Below are 27,489 nucleotides of genomic sequence, written 5' to 3' on the forward strand. Positions count from 1 at the left end.
TCTAGAACTTTCTTGAAATTTCCTGTGCTGTTTTCATTCAATTTTAAATCAGATTTATTAAATAGTTGCTTCTAATCTACATCTCTTCCTACTCAATCTTGTAGTCAAAAAACATCCTAGGTTCCCTACAATGAAAGTGGAATTGATCCATCCTTCTCAGCTTAAGTTTCTTTGTGAATGGCACAGTGAGTGAGTGCCTCATTTTAATAAGAAAACACCAGTTATTCTTTCAAAGAAAGCTTATTTTCCTCAATGCAAGACATAGAGTTTTGCACTTTGCACTAGTGCTGGGGGGTTAGAAATTGCTAATACTCCTCTAATGCTCTTTGTACTAACAGGCTGTAAAAGCTCCTAGTAAGACAAAGGAAAAAAGAAAAGGAAAGAAGTCTTTATTTAGGAGAGGACTAGTCCTGTAACAAATGCAGAATATGCTCCCCAGTGTTTAAGTAGAAACTGCCTCATTCCTACTAAAGGAAACTGTATGCATGGATATAATGATATGTGTATGTTTACAGCATTCTCTTACCTTTATGATAATTTATAAGGACATTAACATTCTCTGCAATATTAATGAAAATAAACCATTTTGCTAAGGCTTTAAAGCCCTAACAAAAAAATTCCATTAGAGCTTAAAATTGCGATAATATTGTTGAGTGTACCGTCTACTGCTGTAGGGAGATACAAACGTAATAAAATTTAATATATACTCCACCCTGTGTGTACTTGTATCTGACACCTCTTACATTTTATTACATTTAAGTTTTTCACTAAATGCTTTTACATAGAAAATAGTTCCAAACTACATCAGGATCCCACAGAGAGCTTGTTATACATAAATTTGCAGAAACTACCCTGGGACCTATTGAATAAGGGATGGTGATTGGAGCATATGTATTTTTAGCAAGTCTTCCAGGTGGTTCCAATGCATACCAAAGCTTGAGAATCACACCTGATGTGTCTTAACATTCCTAGTGTCTGGCATATACTAGGCACTTAACATACATTTGATGGATGAATGAGTGAATGAACACAATAAATTTGTTGCTGAGTCTAAAGCTATAAAATAAAAACGCATTGGGAATTTACTGTCACTAGCATTAAACACAAAAATAATAATCTCATCCTCAAGAATGCTTCAGTAATAATTCCACTTTTTTGTACAATGCTTGTCATCTTGTTTCACTAACATCAAATATTAAAATTTACTACTAGAATGCCAAAAAGTCATTGATGAATAATAGAGCTTCTGTAAAGGGTATGTCACACTTAGAGGGGGAGGTAAGATTGGAGTGAAAAAATAATTTTGCTGAACACAGTGTCTTAATAATGCAAAAATCTACATCTTTCCAGTCTTGTAGGTACATCTGGCTGAGAACTATTTATCTAGTGTCAAGAACAAGTTCAGAACCACCCACTTAATGACAATTTTTAATTAAGTGACAAATACATTACTAGGAGTTAGACTCCCCCAAAACAAACTCTGTTATGAGACTTGCAAGCTTTCAGAAAACTGACACATCCTTCCCCTGTTTAACATCCTCCCTGTTTACCTCTAACCTCTCTGGGTGCTCCTTCTCTGCCTTTCCAGGCTCATCATCTTCTACTCAGCCATTAAAAGTTAAATTCCTCAAAGTTTTGAGCTAGGCTCTCTCTTCTTCTCACTCTCCAGAGCATATGATCTACTCCTATAGCTTCAATTATCATTTTTTTTATAACTGATACTCGAAATGCTGTCCCTAGCCCAGATTACTCCTCCAAGCTCCAGTTGGTTATACACACCCATGTAAGAGTGGTTTACAAAACTTAGGCCTAATTTTAATGAGTAAAAGAAAAATATTAGTCTTTTGTTTTTAACTAATTAAATATATAGGTATGTAAAGTGTCTAATGTACAGGATACATGTGAAATATCTTGCTATCATATGAAAAGCACTCAGTAAATATTAGATGCTTTTTTCCCTAAAGTTGTTGTATAATATAGTTCTCCAAAGCAGAATAAACCTAAAATTTCAAAGCTACATCAAGATGTAGATCTGAGTAGACAGTGTCAATTGTGTTAAGATGGAATGATGTTTGGTTGGAATCGTGAACACCCAATCATGAACCAGCCACTTAAGACTACCTCTCCAGGTTTAGCAGGGATAAGTATAGATACGGGGAAAGCTGTCTGTTACTCTGAAGTTTCAGCCCGCCCTTGTCCTCTACATTTGGACATTACCTTCTGCTGAGAGCATAGGGACATCTAACGTCAGGCGGGATTGCTTTGCCTGGAAAAGGCAGCCAAGCAGTCTGGGTCAAAGTCAAACGCAGTAGCCTATTCCTCAAGATCTACATCCAGTCCTGGTCCTCAGGTCCTACCACTTTGATGACTAGAGAATGGAAGGAGAGAGAAAAACCCAAAGGAAAATCATGAAGGGGGAAGGAGAGTGTCTACCTATGACTACTCCACCTCATTATTCCACTGGTATTGACCCATCACAGATCTCCTCCAGGTGGTATGGTGAGGAGTTCTATACTTGTCCAAGAGAATAGTGGGTGCCATTTGTTCAGTGACATATTTATTCATCCAACAAGTATTTTTGAGTGACTATATGCATCAGGTGCTGTTGCAGATACTATGGATATGGTGATAATGAAAAAATGACAAAATCCCTGCCATCATAGGACCTATATATTCTAGCATGTAAGTAAAATATATTCTATGTCAGATGATGGAAGTCCTACTCAAAAAAAATAAAGCAGAGAGTGCTAACCAATAACTTAAGCAGGAGATGATGCAATTTAATTACTAAATGATTACTAAAAATCATTGAATTGTACACTTAGAATGGGTGATTTATATAGTATATAATTATACGTCAATAAATCTGTTTAAAGAAAGAGAGAGTTGATTTGGACTATGATATCTAAGAGGAGGTGATGAGAAGTGCTATCAAAAGTTGCTAGAAGACATTATACTAATGAGTGGGCAAAATGGGGAGAAAAAGATCTTTATAGAGAAACAGAACCAACAGGATACATATGTACATATATTTATATTTAAGAGGAAATTTATTATAGGAATTGTTTCACACAATTATGGAGGAGGCAAGTTTACTCTCTGCTATCTGCGAGTTAGAGAAGAGAAGCCAATGATGTAATTCAGTCCAACTCTGAAAGTCTGAGAACCCAGGGCGCTGAGGGTGTAAGTACTGATCTGAGTCTGGCCAGGAGCATTGATGGCTGAGGGCAGGTCAATATGGTTGTACCAAGCAAAGAGGGCAAATTTGCCCATTCTTCTCCTTTTTGATCTTTTCAGCCCCTCAGTAGATTGGATGATGCCCACCCACAGTGTTATGGGTAATAGTTAATCAGCCTACTGATTCAAATGCTAACCTCTTCCAGAAACATCCTCACAGACAGCACCAAGAAATAACATTTTACCAGTTATCTGGACATCTGTTAGTCTAGTCAAGTTAACACATAAAATTAAGCATCACAGTCACTTAATAGATGAACATATGGATGAAAGCAATATTTGTGCTTCATTTTCTCACCATCACCTATGACTGCAGATCTGTTTCTTAGGAAATCCTGGGAGGATATAAGGAGAATATTTGCCTTTGTATACCACAAAGACCCTTGACATGAACGTCTCTATTGCTGTGGTCCTCAGTTCTATACCCAAATCGGCTATTGCTAGTCAAGTAGTGAGTTCCCGTGGGACCAAAATGTTAGCCTCTTGACTGAAGTCCAGAAGATAGCTCTAGGAAGGCAGGTAGGGGGTGGTGTGTGAAGCAGTGTTTGAAGGAGGAGGAACTCCAGAGTCCTCTGAAAAGAGGCAAGGGAAGATAAGTTACTTTATAAGTCATTACAAAGTAATGCAGTCTGTCCAAGGGCAGGCATCTCATTCACAGCCAACATCCTCACAGGGGGCCTTACATGACCGGTTTCCATGACCTCTTTGACCTTATCTTGTAATCCTTCTCTGCTCCAGCCACATCCTTCTCCTCAGTCAGTCAGTTCAGTCGCTCAGTCGTGTCCGACTCTTTGCGACCCCATGAATCGCAGCACGCCAGGCCTCCCTGTCCATCACCAACTCCCGGAGTCTACCCAAACCCATGCCCATCGAGTCGGTGATGCCATCCAGCCATCTCATCCTCTGTCGCCCCCTTCTCCTCCTGCCCCCAATCCCTCCCAGCATCAGGGTCTTTTCCTTCCCTCAGTGTTCCCCAAACCCATTTAACACATCCAGCCTCAGGGCATCTGCACTGACTGTTTCCCCTTCTTGGAATGTTCTTCCCCCAAATATCCATATGCTGATCCTCTCATTTCCTTCAGACTTTTACTCAGAAATCATCCTTTCTTGAGACTTTCTCTGGTCACCCTATTTAAAACCATATCCCTTCACTCTTTCAAGCTCCCATTGCCGTCTTGGTATAGTCACTGACTGACATACTACACATTTTCCTCTTTATCTTTTTTATTGTCTATTTTTAGTTGACAATCTATCTAAAAGCTGCCTTTAGAATCTCTGGGATGTAAGAATATACTGACCCTTTAGAATGTAAGTTCCACAGGGCTGGGATTTTTGCCTACTTTATTCACCTGTGGCAGCATCTGTCATCTAGTACGTCATCAATAAATATTTGTTCAGTGAATGAACAGCTGCCAACCAGGAGACAGAAAGTCACCAGTGGGTAGAGCCCAAGCCTGGGCGCTCAGAGTGTAGCCCTAGGGGCCTTACCAGATTCACTTCCTCTATCGAGGAAGCTCGGCTCATCAGCCCACTGTTTCATCCCATTAGCTAGACTTCACCACATCTCATGTCAGTGTGTTTTGACAACTGACTCTGACCCTTTGGGGACCAAGCAATATTTGTACCCCATTCTTTACCATCTTTTACTTCTTGTTAAAGCTCAATCTTAGAACAAGTTCCCTGGCAGCCAGTGGTTAAGACTTCGCCTTCCAGGGACTTTCCTGATGGTTCAGTGCCTGGAGCTCCACAGTCGAAATGCTAGGGGTCTGGGTTCAACCCTTGGTTGGGGAAATAGATCCCACATGCCACAACTAGGGTCCCCCTGCTACAGCTAAAAGATCCTGCGTGCCACAACTAAAGATCCTGCATGCTGCAAGGAAGACTGAAGATCCCGAGTGCTGCGACAAAGATCTGGTGTAGAATAAATAAATAAATAAGTTTTTTGTTTTTTTTTTAAATAGGACTTCGCCTTCCAGTACAGGGGGGGGTGCTAGTTCAATACCTGGTTGGGTAGCTAAGACACATGCCTCACAGTGAAAAACCCAAAACATAAAATGGAAGCAATATTTTAACAAATTCAAGAAGACTTTTAAGATGGTCTACATCAAAGAAAGATCTTTTAAAAATCACACACAAAAAACCAAGTTGTTCAAAGCATCTCCTCGGACCTACAGCATTCACTTAATTCCTGCTATTGCCATTGCACTTTTCATTTGTCTTTAGAATTTTTCTCTACTCCTTTGTGTTTCTGATAGAATGGAACGTCTCCCACTTGCCATATTCTTCTAAGAATCCAGCAACCAAAAACATGACAGAAACATTTTTAAAGGCATGTGTTTCAGTATGAGCACAGTTTGCTTGTCTCCCTGCTATATTGTGAGTCAGTCCACTGCGTTGTTCCACACCACTCCCATAGACGTGACATTTACAACTGCACCCAGCCTGACAGTTCACTATAAGGTCTCTGGCTTAGATCCACAGCCTACTGGGGGACCACCTACTATGTCAAGCTCTCTATGTTTTACTCATGGACCCTCAGACTGTATAAAAACTTTTGGAGATTAGTTTCCCATTAATTATTTTTTTAATAAAGGCACAAAAATAAAAACAGAAGAATCCTCCTATAAAAAGCCTACATTTCTGTCCCATCAGCAATATGGAGCTTTTAATCTTTTCATTTATTTCAAATGCTCCCCCCATCTGCCCCCCAACACATGTTCACTTTTCTTGCCTACTTGTTTGTAGTTAGTTTCCAGCCCTAAGTAGTGGAGCTGGATTCCGTGTTCCATTTATTAGCGTCATTGAAAAAGCCATCACATCTTCCTGAGCTCATTCATCACTCTCCTTCTCTCTCAGCATCATTTTAAATATGCAAGGTCTCATCACCAGTATTGAGGTCTCTGGTCTGTGGAAGGAAGAAAAGGAATACAATTTTAAGACACAGCCTGCCTGGGAATCATCCATTCATTTTTCATGTGTCCAGAAATTTTTCACCAAACTGCTAATATGTGAAGGTCACCATGGAGGTACTTCAAGGAATGCTGAGATATAAAATAGTGTTTACCTTCAAGGAATTTACTGGCAAGTAGTGTGGATTAAGAGTAGGAAAGACAAGAGAGGAAAGACAGAGGCAGCAGAGGATAGACTCCTTAGTGAGCTGGAGTTCCAAAGGAGCCTAGAATCACTTCAACCGGTGTAGTCAGCGAAGGTCTCCTGGAGGCAGTGACTAGATGGTGGCATTTGACCTGAGCCTTGGAGGATGAACAAGCCCTTGGAAACCAGAGAAGGGAGGCAGAGGAGAAGGAATTTTAAAAGGAGGAAACAGTATCAACAAAACCATAGAATCAAGAGAGCTTAAACTGTGTTTGAGGATGTTACAGTTAGTTCATACTTTGGGACCCGCAAAACAGAAGTCACCCCAGTGACCTGGCCCATAGCACAGATTTAAGCCTAAGTCAGCCTTCACTTAGGAGAAATTCACTGTCAAGGAAACCTACACCAATCACAACCTTCATGTTTAGCCAGCTTTCCTCACCCTAGAAGATGGGAAGTGTGAGCCTTATCAGGAAATCCTGGGCCTCCTAGTCGATCATGCCCTGTTGCCACTTGCCTCTTACACTCAGCAGAACTCACTCTTCCCCCGAGAACCCCTGGAAGAGAGCGTCCCTGCTTGTGAGATACTGTCCTCCTCCGGTCTGTGCAGTGCTTCCCCTTGGATATAGGGCATCAAACTTGTTGCTAAATTGTTTAGGTTGTGTCCTCTGACAAGGACAACATCAAGACCAGGAGCTCCTTCATTAAAAGCAGCCAGGAAACAGCAACAGCATGGATTCCCAATTCTCACCCAGAGATTCCGCTAGAACGCTCCTCCCCCTTCTCTCGCTGTAGGACTAGCTCCTTCTTATGCTTCAGCTCTGAGGTCATGTCAGTTTTGAGTTTGAGTATGCTTCAGTGGTGTCCGATTCTCTGTGTATCCCATCAGGCTCCTCTGTCCACGGGGATTCTCCAGGCAAGAATACCGGAGAGGGTTCCCATGCTCTCCTCCAGGGGATCTATATGACCCAAGGATCGAACCCGTGTCTCTCTCCTGCGTTGGCGGGTGGGTTCTTGACCACTAGTGTCACCTGGGAAGCCCGTGTCAACTCCTCAAAAAAAGACCACCACCTCAACAAGCAGGATTCCTCCCTGCCAATGTTCTCTCTCTCAGTGCCTCCTCCTTTAAATCTTAACATGTGCCATGGTGTATAATCATTCTGTCAATATCTTTGCTTACTTGTCTAACAATAGCATCTAAAGTCTCTAATAACAGAGATCACATCTGTTTGCTCAGTGTCTGAAAAACAGTGGGAGCTTAATTAATATTTATTGGTTGAATGTATGAAAAGCCAGGGCTGCATGATGACTTTTATGGGGCTTAGATACTTTTGTTTTCATTAACTCCTTCTCCCATTAAAAAAATATTTAAAATTATGTTTTATAAATATGAATATAATCCAAGCTGGATAATATCCATTTTTTATTTTGACTTTAAAAGAGATGAAAACATATGAAAAATAAAACATTTTATGGATCCCCAGAAGCATGATGGTCCCTAAACACTGTTCTTCCTGTCCCCAGTAGATCAGTGAACGCAGTGAACAGCAAAGCATTTCAAAGAATTATTAGAAAGCAAAGCTAGACAAACAATATGTAGTAAAATTATGGGAGGTCATGTACACCTGACTTTGAATTGTGTAAGTTTGAACTTTATTTAATTTTTAGGTGTGATATTGGGATTTATAATAAGAGATATATATTTGGCCTTTGTCTTGTTTAAGGCACAGAGTTCCTGAAAACCTTGGATATCCCTAAGTGTTGAGAGAATAATGATGTACTTTGGTATGCTAGTGCAGTGACTTTGAAAAGCTTTATGTAACCTAAAGATGGGGGTCTTTTGCCATGGAAGCCAGCCATGTGATTAGAGTACCCCTACCTCAACCTCCAGGTTGGGAGAGGGACTGAAGATTGAGTTCAACTGGGCAATGATTTAATCAATCATACCTAAGCAATGATGCCCCCATAAACACCCAAAAGGACAAGATTTGGCAAACTTCCAGACTGGTGAGCCAGAACACATCCCCATGCCATCACGCCCAGTCCAAACTCCATATGGGTAGATAGAAGTGCCTTTGTTTGGGACCTTCCCCTGTGTATCTCTGCATCTGGTGCTGATTGTTTAATATCCTTTGTGATAAACTTTTGATCGAGTGAATCAACTGACTTCCTGAGTCCTGTGGACTGCACATGAAAAGTCATCAGACCTAAGGGAGGGGCTGTGGATACCTCTGGTTTATAGCCAGCTAGACAGAAACATAGGTAACAATCTGGACTTGCAGTTGACATCCGAAGAAGAGGGACATCTTGTGGGACTGAGCCCCTTAATTTGTGGAATCTGATACCATCTCTGGGTAGAAGTGATTCAAAATCGAGTTGAATTGTCAGATACCCTGCTGGTGTCCAAGAATTGCTTGGTGGTATGTGTGAAACACCCACCATGTTCTGCAAACACACACTGGAACTGGTTGCAGAAACTTTTTGTAAGCAATTAAAAATCATGGAATCTAGAAAAATGGTATAGATGACCTTATTAGGAAAAACAGAAATAGCGCTATGGATGTAGAGAATAAATGTATGGACACCAAGGGGAGGGAAGGGGGTGGGATGAATTGGGAGATTAGGATTGACATATATACACCTCTATGTATAAAATAGAAAACTAATGAGAACCTACTCTAGGGCTCAGGGAACCCTATTCAGCTCTCTGTGGTGACCCAAATGGGAAGGAAAGCCAAAAGAGGGGATATATGTGTATGTACAGCTGATTCACTTTGCTAAACAGTAGAAACTAACACACATTGTAAAGCAACTATACTCCAATAAAAGTTAATTTTTTAAAAAATCATGGAGAAAGTTTGAGCTCCTATCATACCTATGCAATGATGATACGGTTTCAATTTTCCAGAGCCACTGTAGGAAGGACCCACAGGATGAGCAAAGAAGGGAAACATTAGCTTCCAGAGTGTGGTCCAGATACCACGAGGTGAAAAGGAATCTGGACTGTGGTACTGACAGTGATGATAGTGCTGGAAGAATAAAAGCAGAGCCCAGAGAATTTGTGAATGTCTCTCACAGATGCCTGTCTAAGGATGGCACATCAAAGGCGGTTGCAGTTCTGAGCCAGGCCTGGGAGAACAGTGTCATCAGCAACAGAAACAGTTTCATTTGGAGAAGAGAGACTCGGCGGGGAACATGATGAATTCAATTTGGGATATGTTTTGGAGAAGGGATGCTGGCAGAACTATCAAATGGAATGTTTAGACAATCAGGCACTTAGAAATGTAGGCCTGGAACTTCAAAATTTTAAGTAATGATCAGCCAACTTTAAGATTCTTTAAATCATCATTCATTCGTCCCTGAAAATGGGAAGTGCCCATTGCCTGCAACACTATTCAAGTATTTGTCTGAATGCAGAGTTCTGGGCCCCACCTTCCACCAATGGGATAGTGATCTCTGGGACTGGGGCCCAGAAATCTGCCTTTGGACAAGTTTTCTAAGAGGTTTTAGTCTCCCCAGAGTTTGAGACCCACCAGTCCACTGGGATTATATCAAGTGTGGACAGCATTACTGCCTTGCCTTCCTGGAGCAGCTGTGGAAGTATTCCACTATCTAAAAACCCAAGACCTGAGAGGTGGTGATTGTTTGAAGGCATGAGGGAGCCCAAGTCAGAATCATGGAGCCCACCTCAGCAAAATCACTCTGAAGAACTCCTGAGTCTTGATCCACCCCTCAACCTTGTAACAATTAAACTTCACAATCTGTTATGATCCATTCCTGACTGCAGTCACCGGAGGGAGCCTCCCACAGACATCAGCTTTCCTAGAAGGAGATGTGTTTGGGGAGCTGGGAGATGCTGTGAATACATCTGTCACCACATCAATCAAGTCATATCCACAAAACATACATGATTCCTGTTGCCTCCTGGCTGTGATTTATCTGATTCCCTGGCATGTCAGCATATCAGATGATTCATTTTGAACCTCAGCCTCACTGGATGTGACATTCAAATTGGACTCCTCTGAGAATCCTTACTCCAGAGTAGTCATGGCATGTCTCATATGGGAATCTTGCCACATCGTCATAGTGATCACAATACAAAATAAAAAGCCCTGTTTTTATAAGACTTAATGGTTGGTTGTCAAAAAACTTTCACAGCTATTGCATAGCAAGCCTTCACAATGGGAGTTAAGGAAAATAGGAGTCCCTTCTGCTTTATAGAAAGCAAAACCTCAAGTTTATGTGACGTCTCTAAATTAACATAACAGATTAGAGGCTATTATGACCAGTGATTCTCTATGTGCTAGCCCAGTCTTGTCCTTGGACCTTACACAGCTTCCAGCCATCATGTCCTCAGGGTAGAAAAGAGATAGAGAGATGAATCTGAGTCCATCACTTTGAATCTTGAGTCCATCACTCACTAGTTTTATGATCTTGACAAAACCCACCTCAAATGGTGGTGAGATAAGGATAAAGTTTAAACCACAGAACTTATAGGTGCTGCATGTTAACATCCTTGCCATTATTATTAACTACAGATGTTACTGACAGTAAGTGACAGTGGTTCTGACCAAAATGGCTGAGATTCTATCATCTATCTCTCCTCTCTTACATATTTTTTTGAGAAAGAAGATAAATTGGTTATTATGTTCTTTTGCTTTGATAAAGTAGAGAAAACTTTCAGAATGTATTCACTAGTTTTTAAGAACTTTAGACTAATTATTATATGATACTATACTTGACACACAGAATTGAGGTTTCTTTTCTGCAGAGAACTGATTTAAATTCTACTCTCGTCCCAAATCAAATGAATAAATGACTTAATTTACTCCATTTTGTTTCATTAATTTTTGACCAGAGTAAGAAGATATGACACACACACACACACACACACACACACAATGGAATATTACTCAGCCATAAAAATGAATGAAATACTACCATTTGCAGCAATGTGGACAGACCCAGAGAATATTATGCTTAGTGAAATAAGTTACACAGTGAAAGACAAATGTTATGTGATATCACTTATATGTAGAATCTGAAAAATAATACAAATGAATGCATATACAAAGCAGATATAGAAAACAAGCTTGTAGTGGTTACTAAAGGGGAGAGGGAAATGGGAGGGGGACAAATTAAGGGTTTGGGATTAACAGATACAAGATATTGCATATAAAATAGGCAAGCAACAAGGCACAAGGATACCCATTATCTTGTAATAATTTAGAATATAATCTACAAAAATACTGAATCTCTATGGTGTACACCTAAAACTAACACAATATTGTAAAGCAACTATACTACAGTTAAAAAATTGAAAAATAAATTTAAAATGCCAAAGAAATATGCTGGATCAGATGAGCAGGCGAACTATGATCAGGCAAAGGAAAATATATTTGTTGGATGAATTTCCTTAATATCTGCTTGACCTGGTAAATTGGTCCCTGACTAATTTCTCAACCACATCTAGAAATTTTGAATGAAATATTAAATAAAGGATTAAGTAAACATGGTGACACTTGGGGAACCATTTGCCTTAGATGATGTGATTATAACTTTCAGTTAATTGCAGTCACAGAGATCTTATGCCTCTTTTCACAGTCACTTCCTACTAACAACAATTTAATTCATTGCCACTAGTTTTGCATCTTTCTATACAACACTCACCAAGAACTTAAAAGGCCTTGGGGGAAAATGCAAAGTGAAGGAGAATGAGCTACCTGTCAGGCTAACGCCATGGAGATTCTGAGTGCAGAAAAAACCCCAATAGAGGCAACATCCTAGAGGATAAAGCATATTAACACAACAACTTGTATCCTCTGTACATCTAATGAGGGCAATCCTCCTCCTGCCTGCCACTGCCCTCCCCCTACCACCTCCTTGAAGTGACTGGTACCCTCCCATCCAGGCAGGACAAGCGAAACCCGACACAACAGTGCTTTAGGTCATCTGACATGCAGAGAAATGACCCATGAGGAGAATGTAAGTCAGGAAAATAACATGTGGGGGAAGAATATTCCCAGCAGCAGTATTTTCAAGGGAAAAAAAGCTGTAAAGAATGAAAAACCATACAAGTGTGTAGAAGGGCCAAAAATACCATGAGGAAACCATGATGGACTACTACACAGTTAATACAACAACACATTTACAGGCTGCAAACATGTAGAAATGTTTACATAGAGCAGTGTAAAGTGTAATTTTCCACTTCAACTAACAAAATAAAAATTAATTTCTGTGTCTATAACTGAATCCTGAACACTGCTGTAAAAACTCTCACCTTAGATATTAGAATCTTTAATTTTTTTTTTTTCAAATTAGAGTATAATTGCTTTCCAACGTCGTGCTGGCTTCTGCTTTATAGCAGTGTGAATCAGCTATACAGACACATTTCCCGCCCTCTTGAGCCTCCCTCCCGCCGCGACCCCTCACCTGACCCCTCCAGGTCATCACAGAGCTGAGCACTCCGGGCTCTGCGGCAGCTTCCCACTAGCTATCTATTCTACACACGATGCTGTAGAATTTGTGAGTTTATCCTATTTCAGCTTAAAAGGACCACATATCCACACTTCCTCTAGTAAGTTCATTCTCTCAGTCTTACAGCTTCTATTTACATTTCCTCCACTGGTCTCACACTTTCCAGCTTTCTCACAAGAGAATCCTAGGAGTTGCCTGTGACACTCACTCTGCCTATCCAGTTTTAACTTCCAAATCCTCTCCTTTCCTGTGTTCCAGCCACCAGGGCCTCTTGGATCCTTGGAATTCGCCAAGTGCTCTCCTGTCTTCAGGTTTTCTCTTATGCACTTCCTGCTTCACACCAGTCAGCTTGACCAAATCTCATATTTACGCCCCTCCATTGTTATCCACATGCAGGTTTTCCTTCATAGCACCTAGCATACTTTGTAATTTTTGATGTGTTAGCATGGATGATTGGCTTACATTGTCCCTCTCACCTAATAAAATGTGAGCTCCCTGAGGAATACGACCTGAGTTGTTCACAATCATATAATTGGCCTAGACTGATTGTCTAACATAGCTTGTTGAATGAATGAATGGATGGATGGGTGAAGTGATGTGAATACAAATTTTTTATTCAAGTATAGTTGATGTAAAATATTGTATAAGTTACAGGTGTACAATGTAGTAATTCACAATTTTTAAAAATTATATTCCATCTACACTTATTATAAAATATTGGCTAGGTGTGAATATAATTTAAAACTCATCAGGTTTCATTTTTCCACAAAAGACAATATGTAGTGTACAGTACTGAAAATGCCTTGTGCTCATTTGAGTAGTGCTTTCTAGTTTCAAAGCATTTCATATATAATAATAACATTTTAAAATTCTTTAGAATCCTGAGGTAGACATTATCCCAACTTCACATTTGAGGAAATGGAGACTCAGGGAGATGAAATAATTGATCCAAGCTGAACTAAGTGGTAGAGAGAGGTCTGGAATCCACACTTGCTTAGATTCAGTGACTTTGCCCCTCTGCCCCTCTGGCCTCAAGTATGTTACTGTGTCCGCTATAAGGCGCATTTGGGAACACTGGAGGCTGGAAGGTGCAGAGGCAATATCCTGATGGGAATGATGGGAGGTGGTAGGGCTACAGTCTGGGGAGAGAACCCTGGCCTGGGTGGGGGAGGGGGTTGGAGTGATGAGGCAGGGGCTGTGAGCCTCAGCTGTGGTTCTCAGGTCACCCTTTCACACGCAACCTGCAGTTACTCAGCACTTCACTCTCAGTGTTACTCTGGTAGTTACACAATAGTCATATGAAGCTATTGATTAACAATAATTACACAGGTGGCTCCACAGTCATCGAACACAACAGAATGGATAGAGTGTGGGCTCCGGGTCCAGACTTCTGGGTTAAATGCCAAAGGTGTGGTCAGAAAGGTGACACAGAGAAGGCAAGGAGAGCCAACATGTGTATTTCAACACTGTCACTCCGGAAAATCTATGACCTTATTCATCATATTGTTTGTCCTCTCTGAATATTTACAAAAACATACACTCAAAGGGCAGAGGTGCGATAGGGAAGGAATATGATATAAAAAGATGAGTAAACCAATGACGGCCTTATTCTGGAGGCAGAAAAATCCTTTTCTTGGGTCACATGATGTTAGTGCACCCTTTTCATCATTTCAACTTTCACACTGCGTTAAAGCCTTCATCTTCTTTTCAACTCCTGTCTACAGCACTTTTCCATAAGGAGCTTGATGACAGCTTGTCTGTTGGGGAAACCATAACTTCATTTTTTTTCTCTCCTCAGAAGAAGAGAGAAAAAAATCTTAGAATGGTGATGCTTGCCACCACTTAACTAGGCAGGGCTGCAAGGCCAGCGGTGGCGAGGTCAGATATTTCTACCCCTACAGCATCTGTAACGTCAGCAGCTGCCTCTCGGCCAGTGGCAGGTGGTGTCTGATGTCGGCTGCACAGCCCCAAATCCAAGATTCACTCCAAACAACTATTTCCTAAAACAAATCAGGAGTTGAATGTTCATTGCCTTTCTTATGCTTTTTTGCATTATTAAATTACTAAAATTTTGTGTTATGTTTTTGTATTCTAAAAAAATAATACAGCTATTATTAATAACATAATTACTTGAAAGGAACACTGTAAGATTAAAACAAATCCAAGAATAAATATAGCTACCATTTTAAACACCTTGCCTATGTTACATTTTTCGTCTCTCACAATAATCTTTTTAACCAACAAGGAAAAAGAGACTCAGATTTACCCAGCAGGGTGTGGAGTTGGAAGTTAGGAGATTAAGTCTGCTCCTGTTATTAATTAGCTCTGTGGCCATGAGTAAGTGTGTTTACCTCTCTGGACTTCGATTTCCTTTCTGGAAGCAGAAATGAGTGAGTTAGACTTGTAGATGGCACAGGAACCTTCTTGTTTTCAGGGCCTTTATGTCGAATTTTGGGCTTCCCTGGTCACTCAGAAGGTAAAGAATCTGTCTGCAATGCAGGAGACCTGGGTTCAATCCCCGGGTGGGGAAGACCCCCTTTTGAGGAGGAAATGGCAACCCACTCCAGTATTCTTGCCTGGGAAATCCCAAGAACAGAGAAGCCTGGCAGGCTACAGTCCATGGAGTTTCAAAGAGTCAGACACGACTTCATAACTAACACAGGTTGAATTTTATGGCTCTCCTTTATCAATGATAGTTCTAGTTCTTGTTTTGGATTTGAGGTTTTTTTAATTTCTTCATCCCCATAATTTTCTCATCATCCAACTCTCAGTATGTCACCTCTCAGAGAGATTTCACTGACCAATCCTGCTAAAATAGCTTGTCCAGCCTCCTCCACTGTTGATTACAAAATCTAAACACTTGGCATGGCGCACACAGTTGCTGCAGATTGGCTCCTATTTTCTCCTCCAGAATCTAGTAAACAATCAATGAATATTTGTTGATTGAATTTATTAATAAATCCAATTTGTTCAAAGTTTCTCTGGGTCTGTCACAGAAAACCCTAGAATTGTGCTGATGAGTATGGTAGCCAATAGCCACAGGTAGCTATTTAAATTTAAATGAAAAGTTCATTTCATTAGTCTCACAGGCCACATGTCAGTACTCAATGTCATATGTGGCTAGTGGCTAGTATAATGGGCAGTGCAGAATAACACATATCCATCATTGCAGAAGGTTCTACTGGGGAGTGCTGATCTAAATCCCAGCCCTTCCTCTCTAACCCACCATGACTGATCACCTGAATTTCTATAACAGACTTCTACAAGGTCTGACAGTAGTCTCCTCCTGGGCTAATCCATTTGCCACTCTGCCTTCATTCGTTTAGTTCATTTATTCATGCAGTGAATGTTTAAGGAGGACCTTCTACATGCTAGGTCTTTGCAGGAGACCGAGCAGGGCATGTATCAGAACTTGTCCTGCCTCAGTGAACCTACAGGGTGGAGCTACTGTGTGTATGAAATCCTCATGTTGCGAAACCAATGTTGGGTCCTCTACCAAAGTGCTCTATAGTGTTGTTCCTAGAATGCTGGACTCTGAGGGATACAGCAGACAGTCAGTTCTGTTCTCAGGAGAGGGTTCACCAATGGAAGCGTCCCTCTGTGTGTGGGGGGGTGGTGGTGCGTGTGTGTGTGTAATGGCAGGAGAGCCCATGGGTTGCACTAGCGCCTTCTGGCCCCTGAGTTGGAGGACAAATGGCCTGCTTGTGTGCCGTGGCCTCAGTTCCAGCTCTCCCTCACCACCGTGCCTGCGTGCTCTGTTTCCCGTCCTCTGCCTCGATGCTCTAACACTATTCCCTATCCTCTACATCTCTCAGTGGTATTTTCCTCATCTTACTTTGATTGTCTTATCCTGAACTCTTATTCTTCCTTCAAAACCCATTTCAAATATCACTTTCTGTGAGCTCTTCCCTGGCAACCCCAGATAAACAAGTGGCTCTTTTTCCTGTGTACACACAGCTACCTGCAATTAAGTCTAGTATAACACTCATTATGTTTACTCTTAACCATTTATTGTATATACCTCCTCCCTCCAGCAAACTGAAATTTTTCCAGATGAAAAACTTCTTATTCATCTCATAGCTCCAACGCCTGAAGTATGATAGGTTTCTAATAAATGATACCATACAGATGATTAATAAATGATGACTGGAAGAATACACGAGTGGATAAATGTATGAATATTAGGAAAGTGCCTGGCTGTCTGAGTTCCCCAGAGAGGTTGCACTGGTTCTGGAGCTTTAAAGTGAAATAAAAAGACCACAACTATCTACTTACTCTTATCAAAGAGAAAACGCTATTTTTCTTGACATTCCTATTTTTAACCTGTTCTAAATATCCCTTCTGCTCTTTTTTTTCCCAGAGAAGATTTTTTTTTTTTTTTGATCTCACAAGCTTTCCATTGTGACTACCCAAAACTCAAGGATCAAATACTTCATTCTTAAATGCCGTGTGTCCCAGGCAGCTCTTTCTTCTAGTTGGGGAAGAACCTCAGTACTGACAGAGGGCTTACTTACCACTCCTCCCAACTTTCATATTTATGACTGCTGTCAAAACTGTTGTGCTTACACACAAAATTTCTTCATTGGGCATTATTATGCCACTTTGTGAGTGTTTTATGAACCAATATGAAGCAGGCCTAACGTGTCTTAATTTTCCTCAGACCTTTAAAAACACAAATCACAAAGCAAAGAGAAACTTCATGAAACAGTCCCATGGAGGTTCCCTTCAAGTGCCCTGGAGTGACCCTCCATTCACCCAACTGTTATTGTTATTTCTGTGGGGTTTCTATGAAACCCCTCAACAAGCCACTTAAACAAAGCAAATATTAATTAACTTTCAGCTAGCTCCCAAACTTCCTGAGATTCAAATTGATTTTCTTGATATTTCAGGATATTTTAAGCAAGCAGGTTAAATTCCCTGCATCTGCACCCCAACATGACTCTTCTGACACCTCATATGAGTTGAGAATCTGGGTGTCTTTACCGAAAGTACACAGCCACAGCAGCTCCTCACTTTCCCCCATGGAGATCTGTGTCTTTCATTATAGGATGAGGAAGAAAAATTGGGCAGGAATACATCTATAATTACCATTTATTTGAATGACTTCAGTTAAATTTGCTACTATCAATTACACAAGAGCATTATTTAATCATTAGAAAAACCTCAGTTCAGTTCAGTCACTCAGTCCTGTCCAACTCTTTGCAACCCCATGGACTGCAGCACACCAGGCCTCCCTGTCCATCACCAACTCCCGGAGTCCACCCAAATCCATGTCCATTGAGTCGGTGATGCCATCCAACCATCTCATCCTCTGTTGTCCCCTTCTCCTCCCATCTTCAATCTTTCCCAGCATTGGGGTCTTTTCAAATGAATCAGTTCTTTGCATCAGGTGGTCAAAGTATTGGAGTTTCAGCTTTAGCATCAGTCCTTCCAATGAACACCCAGGACTGATCTCCTTTAGGATGGACTGGTTGGATCTCCTTGCAGTCCAAGGGACTCTCAAGAGTCTTCTCCAACACCACAGTTCAAAAGCATCAATTCTTCGGCACTCGGCTTTCTTCACCGTCCAGCTCTCACATCCGTACATGACCACTGGAAAAACCATAGCCTTGACTAGACGGACATTTGTTGGCAAAGTAATATCTCTGATTTTTAATATGCTATCTAGGTTGGTCATAACTTTGCTTTCAAGGAGTAAGCATCTTTTAATTTCATGGCTGCAATCACTATCTGCAGTGATTTTGGATCCAAAAAAAATAAAGTCTGACACTGTTTCCACTGTTTCCCCATCTATTTCCTATGAAGTGATGGGACCAGGTGCCACGATCTTAGTTTTCTTAAAGTTGAGCTTTAAGCCAACTTTTTCACTTTCATCAAGAGGCTCTTTAATTCCTCTTCACATTCTGCCATAAGGGTAGTGTCAACTGCATATCTGAGGTTATTGATATTTCTCCCAGCAATCTTGATTCCAGCTTGTGTTTGCTCCAGCCCAGCGTTTCTCATGATGTACTCTGCATATAAGTTAAATAAGCAGGGTGACAATATACAGCCTTAATGTACTCCTTTTCCAATTTAGAACCAGTCTGTTGTTCCATGTCCAGTTCTAATTGTTGCTTCCTGACTTGCATACAGGTTTCTCAAGAGGCAGGTCAGGTGGTCTGGTATTCCCATCTCTTTCAGTTTATTGTGATCCACACAGTCAAAGGCTTTGGCATAGTCAATAAAGCAGAAATAGATGTTTTTCTGGAACTCTTTTGCTTTTTTGATGATCCAGCAGATGTTGGATTTTGGTATACAAAATTATAGTCCTTGAGTGTTGTAGATTATTTTCTGGTAAACTCCTGTTCTGATTTTAGAAATGATTCAATAATGTGCATCGCTATGATCAAGGCTGCATAAAGGGAGTCAGGTATGTGTGTGTGTGTGTGTGTGTGTGTGTCTGTGTGTGTCTGTGTGTGTCTGTGTATGTCTGCATTCTCTTCTCCGGGAATTAGTAGATATTAAACCAAATCAGTAAAGGAGTTTTTGTAAAAAGATTTAAAAAAATAAAGGCTTACCAGAGACTCTGGCCTTCCCAGCTATGACTTTCAGAAGAGGAATTCTCTCCCAGATTGCAAGACCTTTGTTGACTTTTTTAACTACTAAAAGAACTGATCTTAATATGAGGGAAATATTATGGGTTTCTTAGAACAAGGTCTTGTGTCAATACAGTGGTTCTGTTTTGTTATCCTGGCTTAGCCTGGAAAAGCAAAAGCTGAGAGAGATGCACTAGCCTTTCTCAAGTATAGATACAGGTTTAGTGAGAATATCAGACGTTTGCTCTCCATTTCATGGAAGATCAAACAAGAAAACAAGGACTTAAGTTTTAACCAGGGAGAGTGTGATCTGGCTTAAGCAAGAACTTCTTGATTATTCAGCTGGGATAGCTTTCCTAAAGAAGAGCAGAGGATTTGACAAGTATTTACTGAGTGTCTGTTGCATTGAAGGGTTAAGTTGTGGAAGATACAAAGAAAAGAAGAGACATTCCATCTCTGCCCTTCAGGAAGTCACAGTCTAGTTGGCAAGAGAAGACAACCACTCAGAAAATGATGGCTAGTATAGAATAATAACTCAAGATATGGCCTGAGACAGTACAGACAAGGGCCAAATGAGTAGGGGAGCTGTATACTATGAGTCAGCATAGGGAGAGATGCCCAGAGACTGAAGCAGCTGGAAAATCTTGTTACTGAGCCTTGGAGGATGAAATGGGTTTTGAAAGGAGGAGAGAAGGAGGAGAAGCAAGAAGGGCATTTCAAGTGTGGTATGTACTCAATTGCTAAGTCATGTCTGACTCTTTGCAACCCCAGGGACTGTAGTCCAGTCCCACTGGGATTTTCCAGGCTCCCCTGTTGATGGGATTTTCCAGGTAAGAGTAGTGGAGTGGGTTGCCATTGCCTCCAGCAGAGGATCTTCCCGACCCAGGGGTCAAACCTGCATCTCCTGCATTGGAGGCAAATTCTTTACCACTGAACCCCCTGGGAAGCCCAGAGCATTTCAAGAGAGGTTACCAAATATCTTGAAAATATGCTTGAAGAATAAATACATAATTCTACTCACTTATGGAAAGGAGAGTAGCCAAATTAAAAAAAAGATAAAAAGTAGAATGACAGTTGCCAGGGAGAGGGGAAGTGGGGACTTTACTTTTTAGTGGGTACGGAGTTTCATCATGAAAAGATGAAATCTTTAGAGATAGATGATGGTGGTGGTGGCACAACAACATGAGTGTACTTAGTGACACTGAACTGCACACTTAAAATGATTAATTTTTTGTTATATATGTTTTACCACAATTTAAAAAAATTGAGATAGACAATTATCTATTCCTAAAGGAGAGGGAATGGGCTTATATTGAACTTCTGGGGTCTTTTTTATGACTCCATAATAACTGTATATGTGGCCCATGTGACAGCAAGTGTTAATATAATCCATCCCTGGGCTGTTGCATTTTAAGAGTATTTGATGGTTGTGGTTGTCTTGTTCTATTGAGGTTGTTATGTGTGTGTATTCAGTCACTCAGTCATGTCTGACTCTTTGCAGCCCCATGCACTGTAGCCTGCCAGACACCTCTGCCCATGGAATACTGGAGTGGGTTACCATTTCCTACTCCAAGGGATCTTACTGACCCAGGGATCGAACCTGCATCTCCTACATTGGCAGGCAGATTCTTTACCACTAGTGCAGGTGGTGCTAGGGATGAAGAATCTGCTCGCCAATTCGGGAGACATTAGAGACAAAGGTTTGATCCCTGGGTCAGGAAAATCCCCTGGAGGAGGGCATGGCAACCCTCGCCCGTGTTTTTGCCTGGAGAATCCCATAGACAAAGGGGTCTGGTGGGCTACAGTCCATAGGGTCATAGTTAGACACACCTGAACTGACAGCACAGCAGAGAACAGTGCCACCTTGGAAGCCCTGAGGTTGCCATAACAGAACACCATAGACTGGATGGCTTACAGAAATGCATTTCCAACTGTTCTGGAGGCTGGGAGACTGAGGTCAGGGTGCCAGCATAGTTGGATCCTCTTCTGGTTTCAGACTTTTCCTTATATCCTCATGTGGTAGAAAGAGCAGAGAGGAAGCAAGCTCTCTTCTGACTCTCATAAAGGGCACTAATCCCATTCATGAGGGCTCCAACCTTATGATCTCATCTAATCCTAATTACCTTCCAAAAGTTTTCAACATATGAATTTGAGGGAGACACAAACATTCAGTCCGTGACAGTAGTTGACTACTTAGCAGCTTTCCCCCTCCTTCTTCCTTACACACAGAAGTCCACTTCCACAATAAAGGCCATTTACTTTCCTAGCTTTATCATAGCTAAAGCATAGGCATGTGACCCTATCTGCTAAAGAGGGCAGTTACTTTCACAGCTTCATCATAGGTAAAGCATAAGTATGTGACTTAAAGTATAGGCATAGGCCCTTAATACTAAGGAGAAATCTTCTATGGGGTAAAGTTTTGGAAAAATTTCTCCCCTATTTCAGAAAGAGAGAAAACTCAAGTGGTATGCACTTTCTTCCAGTCTTCCTTTGGATATTGTTGTATGAAGACATAATGCTTAGTGCTAGATAGCTAATCTACATTATAAGGGAGAGACTAAGGGATGACTGATAGTCAATCCGGAATCCTTAATACCTTATTACGATATTAATCACCCTCGTAAAATAGTTTTACTCCTTGTTTAAGTTACTATTAGTTTAGCATTTGTTTATTTGCAGCCAAGATAATTCCAGTGAACTACAGTATTACAAAGACAGCCTTACAACTCATTGCAGGAAATTTGTATTCAGCTGAAATTTGTTCTTTTCTTTCCTTAAAAAATGTGTTTATTTTCATTTTCTTCCATTACATGACAGGCAAAATAAAGAACAAAAAGAACAGGACAAAAAGATTAGCCAGTGCTGGGTTTGGAAGGGCAGAGGACAATCAGCAAATAAGCTGGTAGGAAACAAAGTAAATAGCCAGTGTTCTGCCACGCACTGGAAAGAATCTCATTTTCCTTTGTAACTGACAAAGGTTGAATTTAAAGGGAACATTGGGTAAAAGTATAAACAAAGACTAAGAACTCTGAAAATGGCAAGGGTCTAGAAATAAGAAAGCAACACCCAGTGGAGATCAGAGTAAGGTATTAACAGTGTAGCTTAAGAAGTGGGTCCGCAGAGTCCAGAAGACAAACCCAAGATCTATATCACACCACTGTCTTCTCTCAGCTCAGATCTATGTGTTTCAGAAATTCTCGACTAAACTTTTTGCTTTTCTTAGTAAGACTCAGGTTAAAGTGCCCCTCAACATAATACTACAGATAGATACAAGGTCTGTGTGTGTCTGCTTTGATTTGAAATAAAAATCCTGGCATTCTTTTATCAGATTTTTCTAATAGCATGAACACCTCTCTGGTGGTATCACAGTTTAGATATTTATTAAGACTTTTATTAGCTGATGGTATGATAGCTCCTTCCAAAAGTGATTAAACAGACACAGCCAAGGAAGGGAGGATGGCTCCATCTGTTCATTAAAGATGCTGGCAGTCCAGAGTGAGAGGTTCAGGAATGGGACAATCTGTTACATCCCAGTAATGAGCATCCTGTGGTGATTTTAACAGGGAAAGATGCTTGCTCCTTAGAAGGAAAGCTATGACCAACCTAGACAGCATATTAAAAAGCAGAGACATCACTTTCCTAACAAAGGTCCATAATGTCAAGCTATGGTTTTTCCATAGCTTGTGAGAGTTGGACCATAAAGAAGGCTAAACATGGAAGAATTGATGTTTTAAAATTGTAGGGCCGGAGAAGACTCTTGAGAGTCCCTTGGACTGCAAGGACATCTAACCAATTCAATCCTAAAGGAAATCAACCCTGAATATTCATTGGAAGGACTGATGCTGAAGATGAAGTTCCAATACTTTGGCCACCTGATGCAAAGAGCCGATTCATTGGAAAAGACCCCAATGCTGGGAAAGCTTGGGGGCAGGAGGAGAAGGGGAAGACAAAGGATGAGATGGTTGGATGGCACCTCTGACTTGATAGACGTGAATTTGAGCAGACTCCGGGAGACAGTGAAGGACAGAGAAACAGTGTGCTGCAGTCCATGGGGTCACAAAGAGTTGGACACGACTTAGCCACGGAACAGCAACAACAGGTTGCTGCACTGGCCAGTTGTCCCATAAGAATAAGACTCCTCGACCTGAGGCAACTAGAATCAAATGGCTTACTTCTCCAGAAAAGCGAATTCTTTGAAATGGTCTACTTCCTTTCCCATTGTTCACACACTAGTGTTTTTAAAAAGAGGAGCTTGAGTTCCCAGAAAGGAAGCTGAACACAATGTTTACCAAGGAGTTTGTTACACACACACACACACACAACTCAGAGCTGTGAACGAATGCCACAAATGTCCTCATAAAACTGCAACCCATGTGAAGTATGGCTGATCTAACACCTCAGGGATTAGCAAGCTTTCCCACAAGGCCCAGCTTGCTTTAGGGCTAAAAATGGAATTAGAAACTCCAACTCATGTCATCTGATTGTGATCACGGGCAGAGTCTTTGGGCTATTCTCTCAGCATTCAAAGAATGTGGTATTATTCCCCTGATAGCACACAAGCTCTCCGTGAGTCCCATCGGAGATATAAGTGTTTTGCCTCTGGTGAAAATGAATGTCCATGGAAAACATGACACCAATGCTACCTTTAGGGTCTCAAATGAATCAGGGTTTATGCCAGAAAGACTTTTCTCATTGAGACTATACTCATTTGTGGAAGTGGCTCTCAAAGGGTTTGTGGGACTTCCCAACGGTCCTCTAGGGCCTGACTGCCCCACTTCTGCCCCTACAACCTGGTCTGTTTTACTCAAGTTTAAAAGGGAGAAAAATACAGAGCAGTGGGAAAAGGATGGTTCAGGGAGTCAGACCTGTGATTAAATTTTAAGCCTGCTGCTCCCTCACTGTGTGATACTGGACACATTAATTTCTCTGAGCATGTAGTTTAGAGGGTTGATGTAAGCCAATATATGTTAAGTACCTAAGAAAACACAAAGGATCAGGTTGTTAAAACAGACTCGTAAAAAATAGATCTTACCGCATCTCAAGCTTTCCTAGTAACATCAATGAAACAAGTCACTGCAAATTCAGGTAAAGCAATGAGTGATCTGAGGGCTAAAGTAGCCCTCTAGGCCCTTTTACAACACCTCAAGATATTCTCTTACCCAGATGAACACAGAAAACCTTTGAGCTATATGTGTGGCCACATTACCTATACAGAAAAGAGTCATCGGGAAGTACCTTCATATCTATATTCAGAGAGTTACCTAATTTACTTTACTTTTTCCCAGAAGCCATGCTCAAAGCATTCTTAGATTTTAGATTTGTAACAAATGAGCAACCCAGACAGATCAGGTTTCTCCTTATAAGAGCATGTCATTGATAAGAACCCTGCAACTAGCAAATATGATTAACTTTGTTTACTCAGAAGTCTATCATTAACATGCTCACATGAAGATTGATTGAGTTACCTTTCCCATGTGGTTCCCCCTGGTAAAGAAACAGGATGGATTGTAGGCCTGTTGTTCAACATTATCAGCCTAGCACCTGACTCAGACTAGAACTTGACAGAAGCTTTTATCACATTATGAAAAATCATAACTATAATGCAACTGTACTTACTGTACTTCTATTTCTTCCTGACTTTCTCAGCCTTGCCTAATTCAGCCTCTTTCTTTCATCTAGGCCTCATCTGCCCAATTGTGCGCAATTTTCATCTTAGCCTTTTTTCCCCTACTTCCTGTCTACTGTGCTACCCCTCTTTCAAGGACAGGCAAGAGCACCTTTCTCCCGAATACGTCTATGCCTGCTTCTGCCCCCTGATCTCATCCTTTCTATCATCTATAATCCATGATCTAACACTGAGTCTAGAGTATCTTACATCATTCTGTTTCTTACTTTTGTATGCACGACTGTTTTCTTTCTCTAAATAGATTATAAATCCTAGGAGAACTGAGAACTCTGACTAACTTGCTCTGAGTCACTTTTACCAGGAAACATCGTTTGATCCACCTCCCCAACAGATGTGGTCCCACTGGTATTGACCCATTCAGCACCCAATTTCCCATACTGTGATGTTATCATAATTTCTTGTAATTCCTGATTTACTGCTGTCTCTCTTTTTTTTTTTTTTGGTTTAACTGCTGTCTCTCTTTAAGGGCCACAAGCTCCACGAAGGCAGGGTCATGGCTCTCTTCTCACTCTTATAAATCTAGTGCCTTATGCATCACCTGGCAAGGAGTAGGTAATTAATACATATTTGTTGCAGAACTAGGCTTCCTAGTGGTGAAGATAGGTGGATCAAGGAAGCCTGATAATGCATACAATGAACATATTGAGCATCTACTCTGGGTACTCAGGGTTCAGAGATGAGTAAGACATGCCTTCAGTCATCTGAGGTCTGGTCTGAGCAAGTTTGAGTCAATTTCCTTACCACCACAATCTGGGTCTATAGATGTGTTTTTAAAAAGGCAAGCAGATAAAGTCAAAACCAAACCTTATTAGTTAAGCCCAATGAGTTAGTGGAAGACAATTAGGGGATGTAGCTAGAAAATAAGAAAATGTAGCTAGAAAATTCTAGAGGGGTTGAAGGTGTTCTCAGGAAGACCTCCTGCGTCCCCCGCCTCTCCTTCTGCCCCAAATGGCCACTGTACAGGTTTCACCACTGGCCTCAATTCATGTGAGATGCTTACAGAAATCCTTAGGTTGTGCTTTAGACTTGTGTATAGGTATATGCTAGGGCACCTTTCTGGATACCTTTTTTTTAGAATGATATAATCTGAATAGAATTCCAACTCATTTATACAGATTTGGTGGCTCAGATGGTAAAGAATCTGCCTGGATTTGCTCCCTGGGTTGGAAAGATCCCCTGGAGGAGGGCATGGCAACCCACTCCAGTATTCTTGCCTGAAGAATTCCCATGGACAGAGGAGCCTGGCAGGCTACAGTCCACGGGGTCACAAACAGTCAGATACAACCGGACAACTAAGCATAGCACATAACAGATTTTGGCCACCAACATGTTTAATTAACTATTGTGTTCAAACTGTATAATAATTCATACTTAATTTTATCCATCTTAATACCACCCTATGTAGTAAAAGACATCATATTATCATTGCTTTTCTTAAAATCAACAAAATTTCACAGGTTTTGTACAGGGTAAATTCATTCCTTCATATTCTGAGAAAGAAGGGAATCAATGAATTTGGTGGTTATTCACTGTATCTTATGAAATCTAAACAAAGATTCTGATAGAACAATCTCTTAGCTCCTCCTGAGAAGAGGGGTTGGGATTATCAAATGGAGGCAGATAGATTCATTCATATATAATATTTTCCCAAGCATGTAAGGTGATTCCTGTCCTTCCTGCCTTCTTCCCTTCCTTCCATTCAGTTCCAGATTACACAGTGCTGCTCCATGTGAGAAAGTTTCTTCCCCTTAGGCTTTCACCAACTGAGGCTACTTCCTGGTGCCCAAGCTTAAGCTGTCTGCAACCTACATCAACATCCTTAGCTGCCTTTGGCCATACATCAAAAAGATTGATTCTTTCAGAAACAATCAGCTGGCTGCTTCTTTTTCCCGGTTACATTTTCCTTCTGCTAAAAGGCTTCTCTTCTTTTTTCCCTCCTGAAAGGTCACCTCTGTATCCCGTGGTACTCCCTTCAAAGCCTTTCTCCATACTCTGTCCTCCTCCGCAGCCACGTGTTAGTGACTATTTCTCTGCTCTCCCACTAAACTGGAGCCCTTTGAAGGCAGGGTCTGTATCTCATTTGCCTTAGTATCCCCACTGACCTCAACAGGGCCTGGTGGATGAGTGAGTATTGAGTAAATGTTTGTATTTAATTATATTGAATCAGAGAACAAATTCTTAGCATATGGGAGATACAAAAAGAAATACGCTTAGTGGTTCGTGTTGGAACACTTCATCCATCTGTGACAGAGGAATAAAGGGATCCTATAGGCTACAACATCCTTCCCTGTGAAGCCAGGATCAGTGGAGAGACAGCAACAGGAAAGAACAATAGAAATTTGAGCTGTGCCTTATGTAGGCTCGGGGGGACACTGGGCAATTCTGATTTAAAGAGAAACTTGAGAAAGAAACAGAATAAAG

General features: G+C 41.0%; 1 protein-coding gene across 2 annotated transcripts in view; it reads right to left on the bottom strand.

Annotated features, from left to right (window-relative positions):
• Positions 1 to 3,031: 3,031 nt before the first annotated feature.
• Positions 3,032 to 27,489, bottom strand: part of TSEN15 (tRNA splicing endonuclease subunit 15) — a 76,094-nt gene continuing 51,636 nt past the window's right edge. Inside the window, exons 4-5 of one of the 2 annotated variants that reach the window (XR_011490271.1) lie at positions 5,973 to 6,142; positions 3,032 to 3,809 (exon numbers count right to left, since the gene is read on the bottom strand). Coding sequence is in view for 1 of the 2 variants with exons in the window: in XM_070473948.1 (XP_070330049.1) it covers positions 6,067 to 6,142 (76 nt within the window). In the remaining variant the exon portion in view is untranslated. Of the gene's footprint in view, positions 3,810 to 5,874; positions 6,143 to 27,489 lie in introns of those variants that run through there. The other variant, XM_070473948.1, reaches the window with a different exon arrangement.

Source organism: Odocoileus virginianus, chromosome 11, assembly GCF_023699985.2.
Source record: "Odocoileus virginianus isolate 20LAN1187 ecotype Illinois chromosome 11, Ovbor_1.2, whole genome shotgun sequence".
NCBI lineage: Eukaryota > Metazoa > Chordata > Mammalia > Artiodactyla > Cervidae > Odocoileus > Odocoileus virginianus.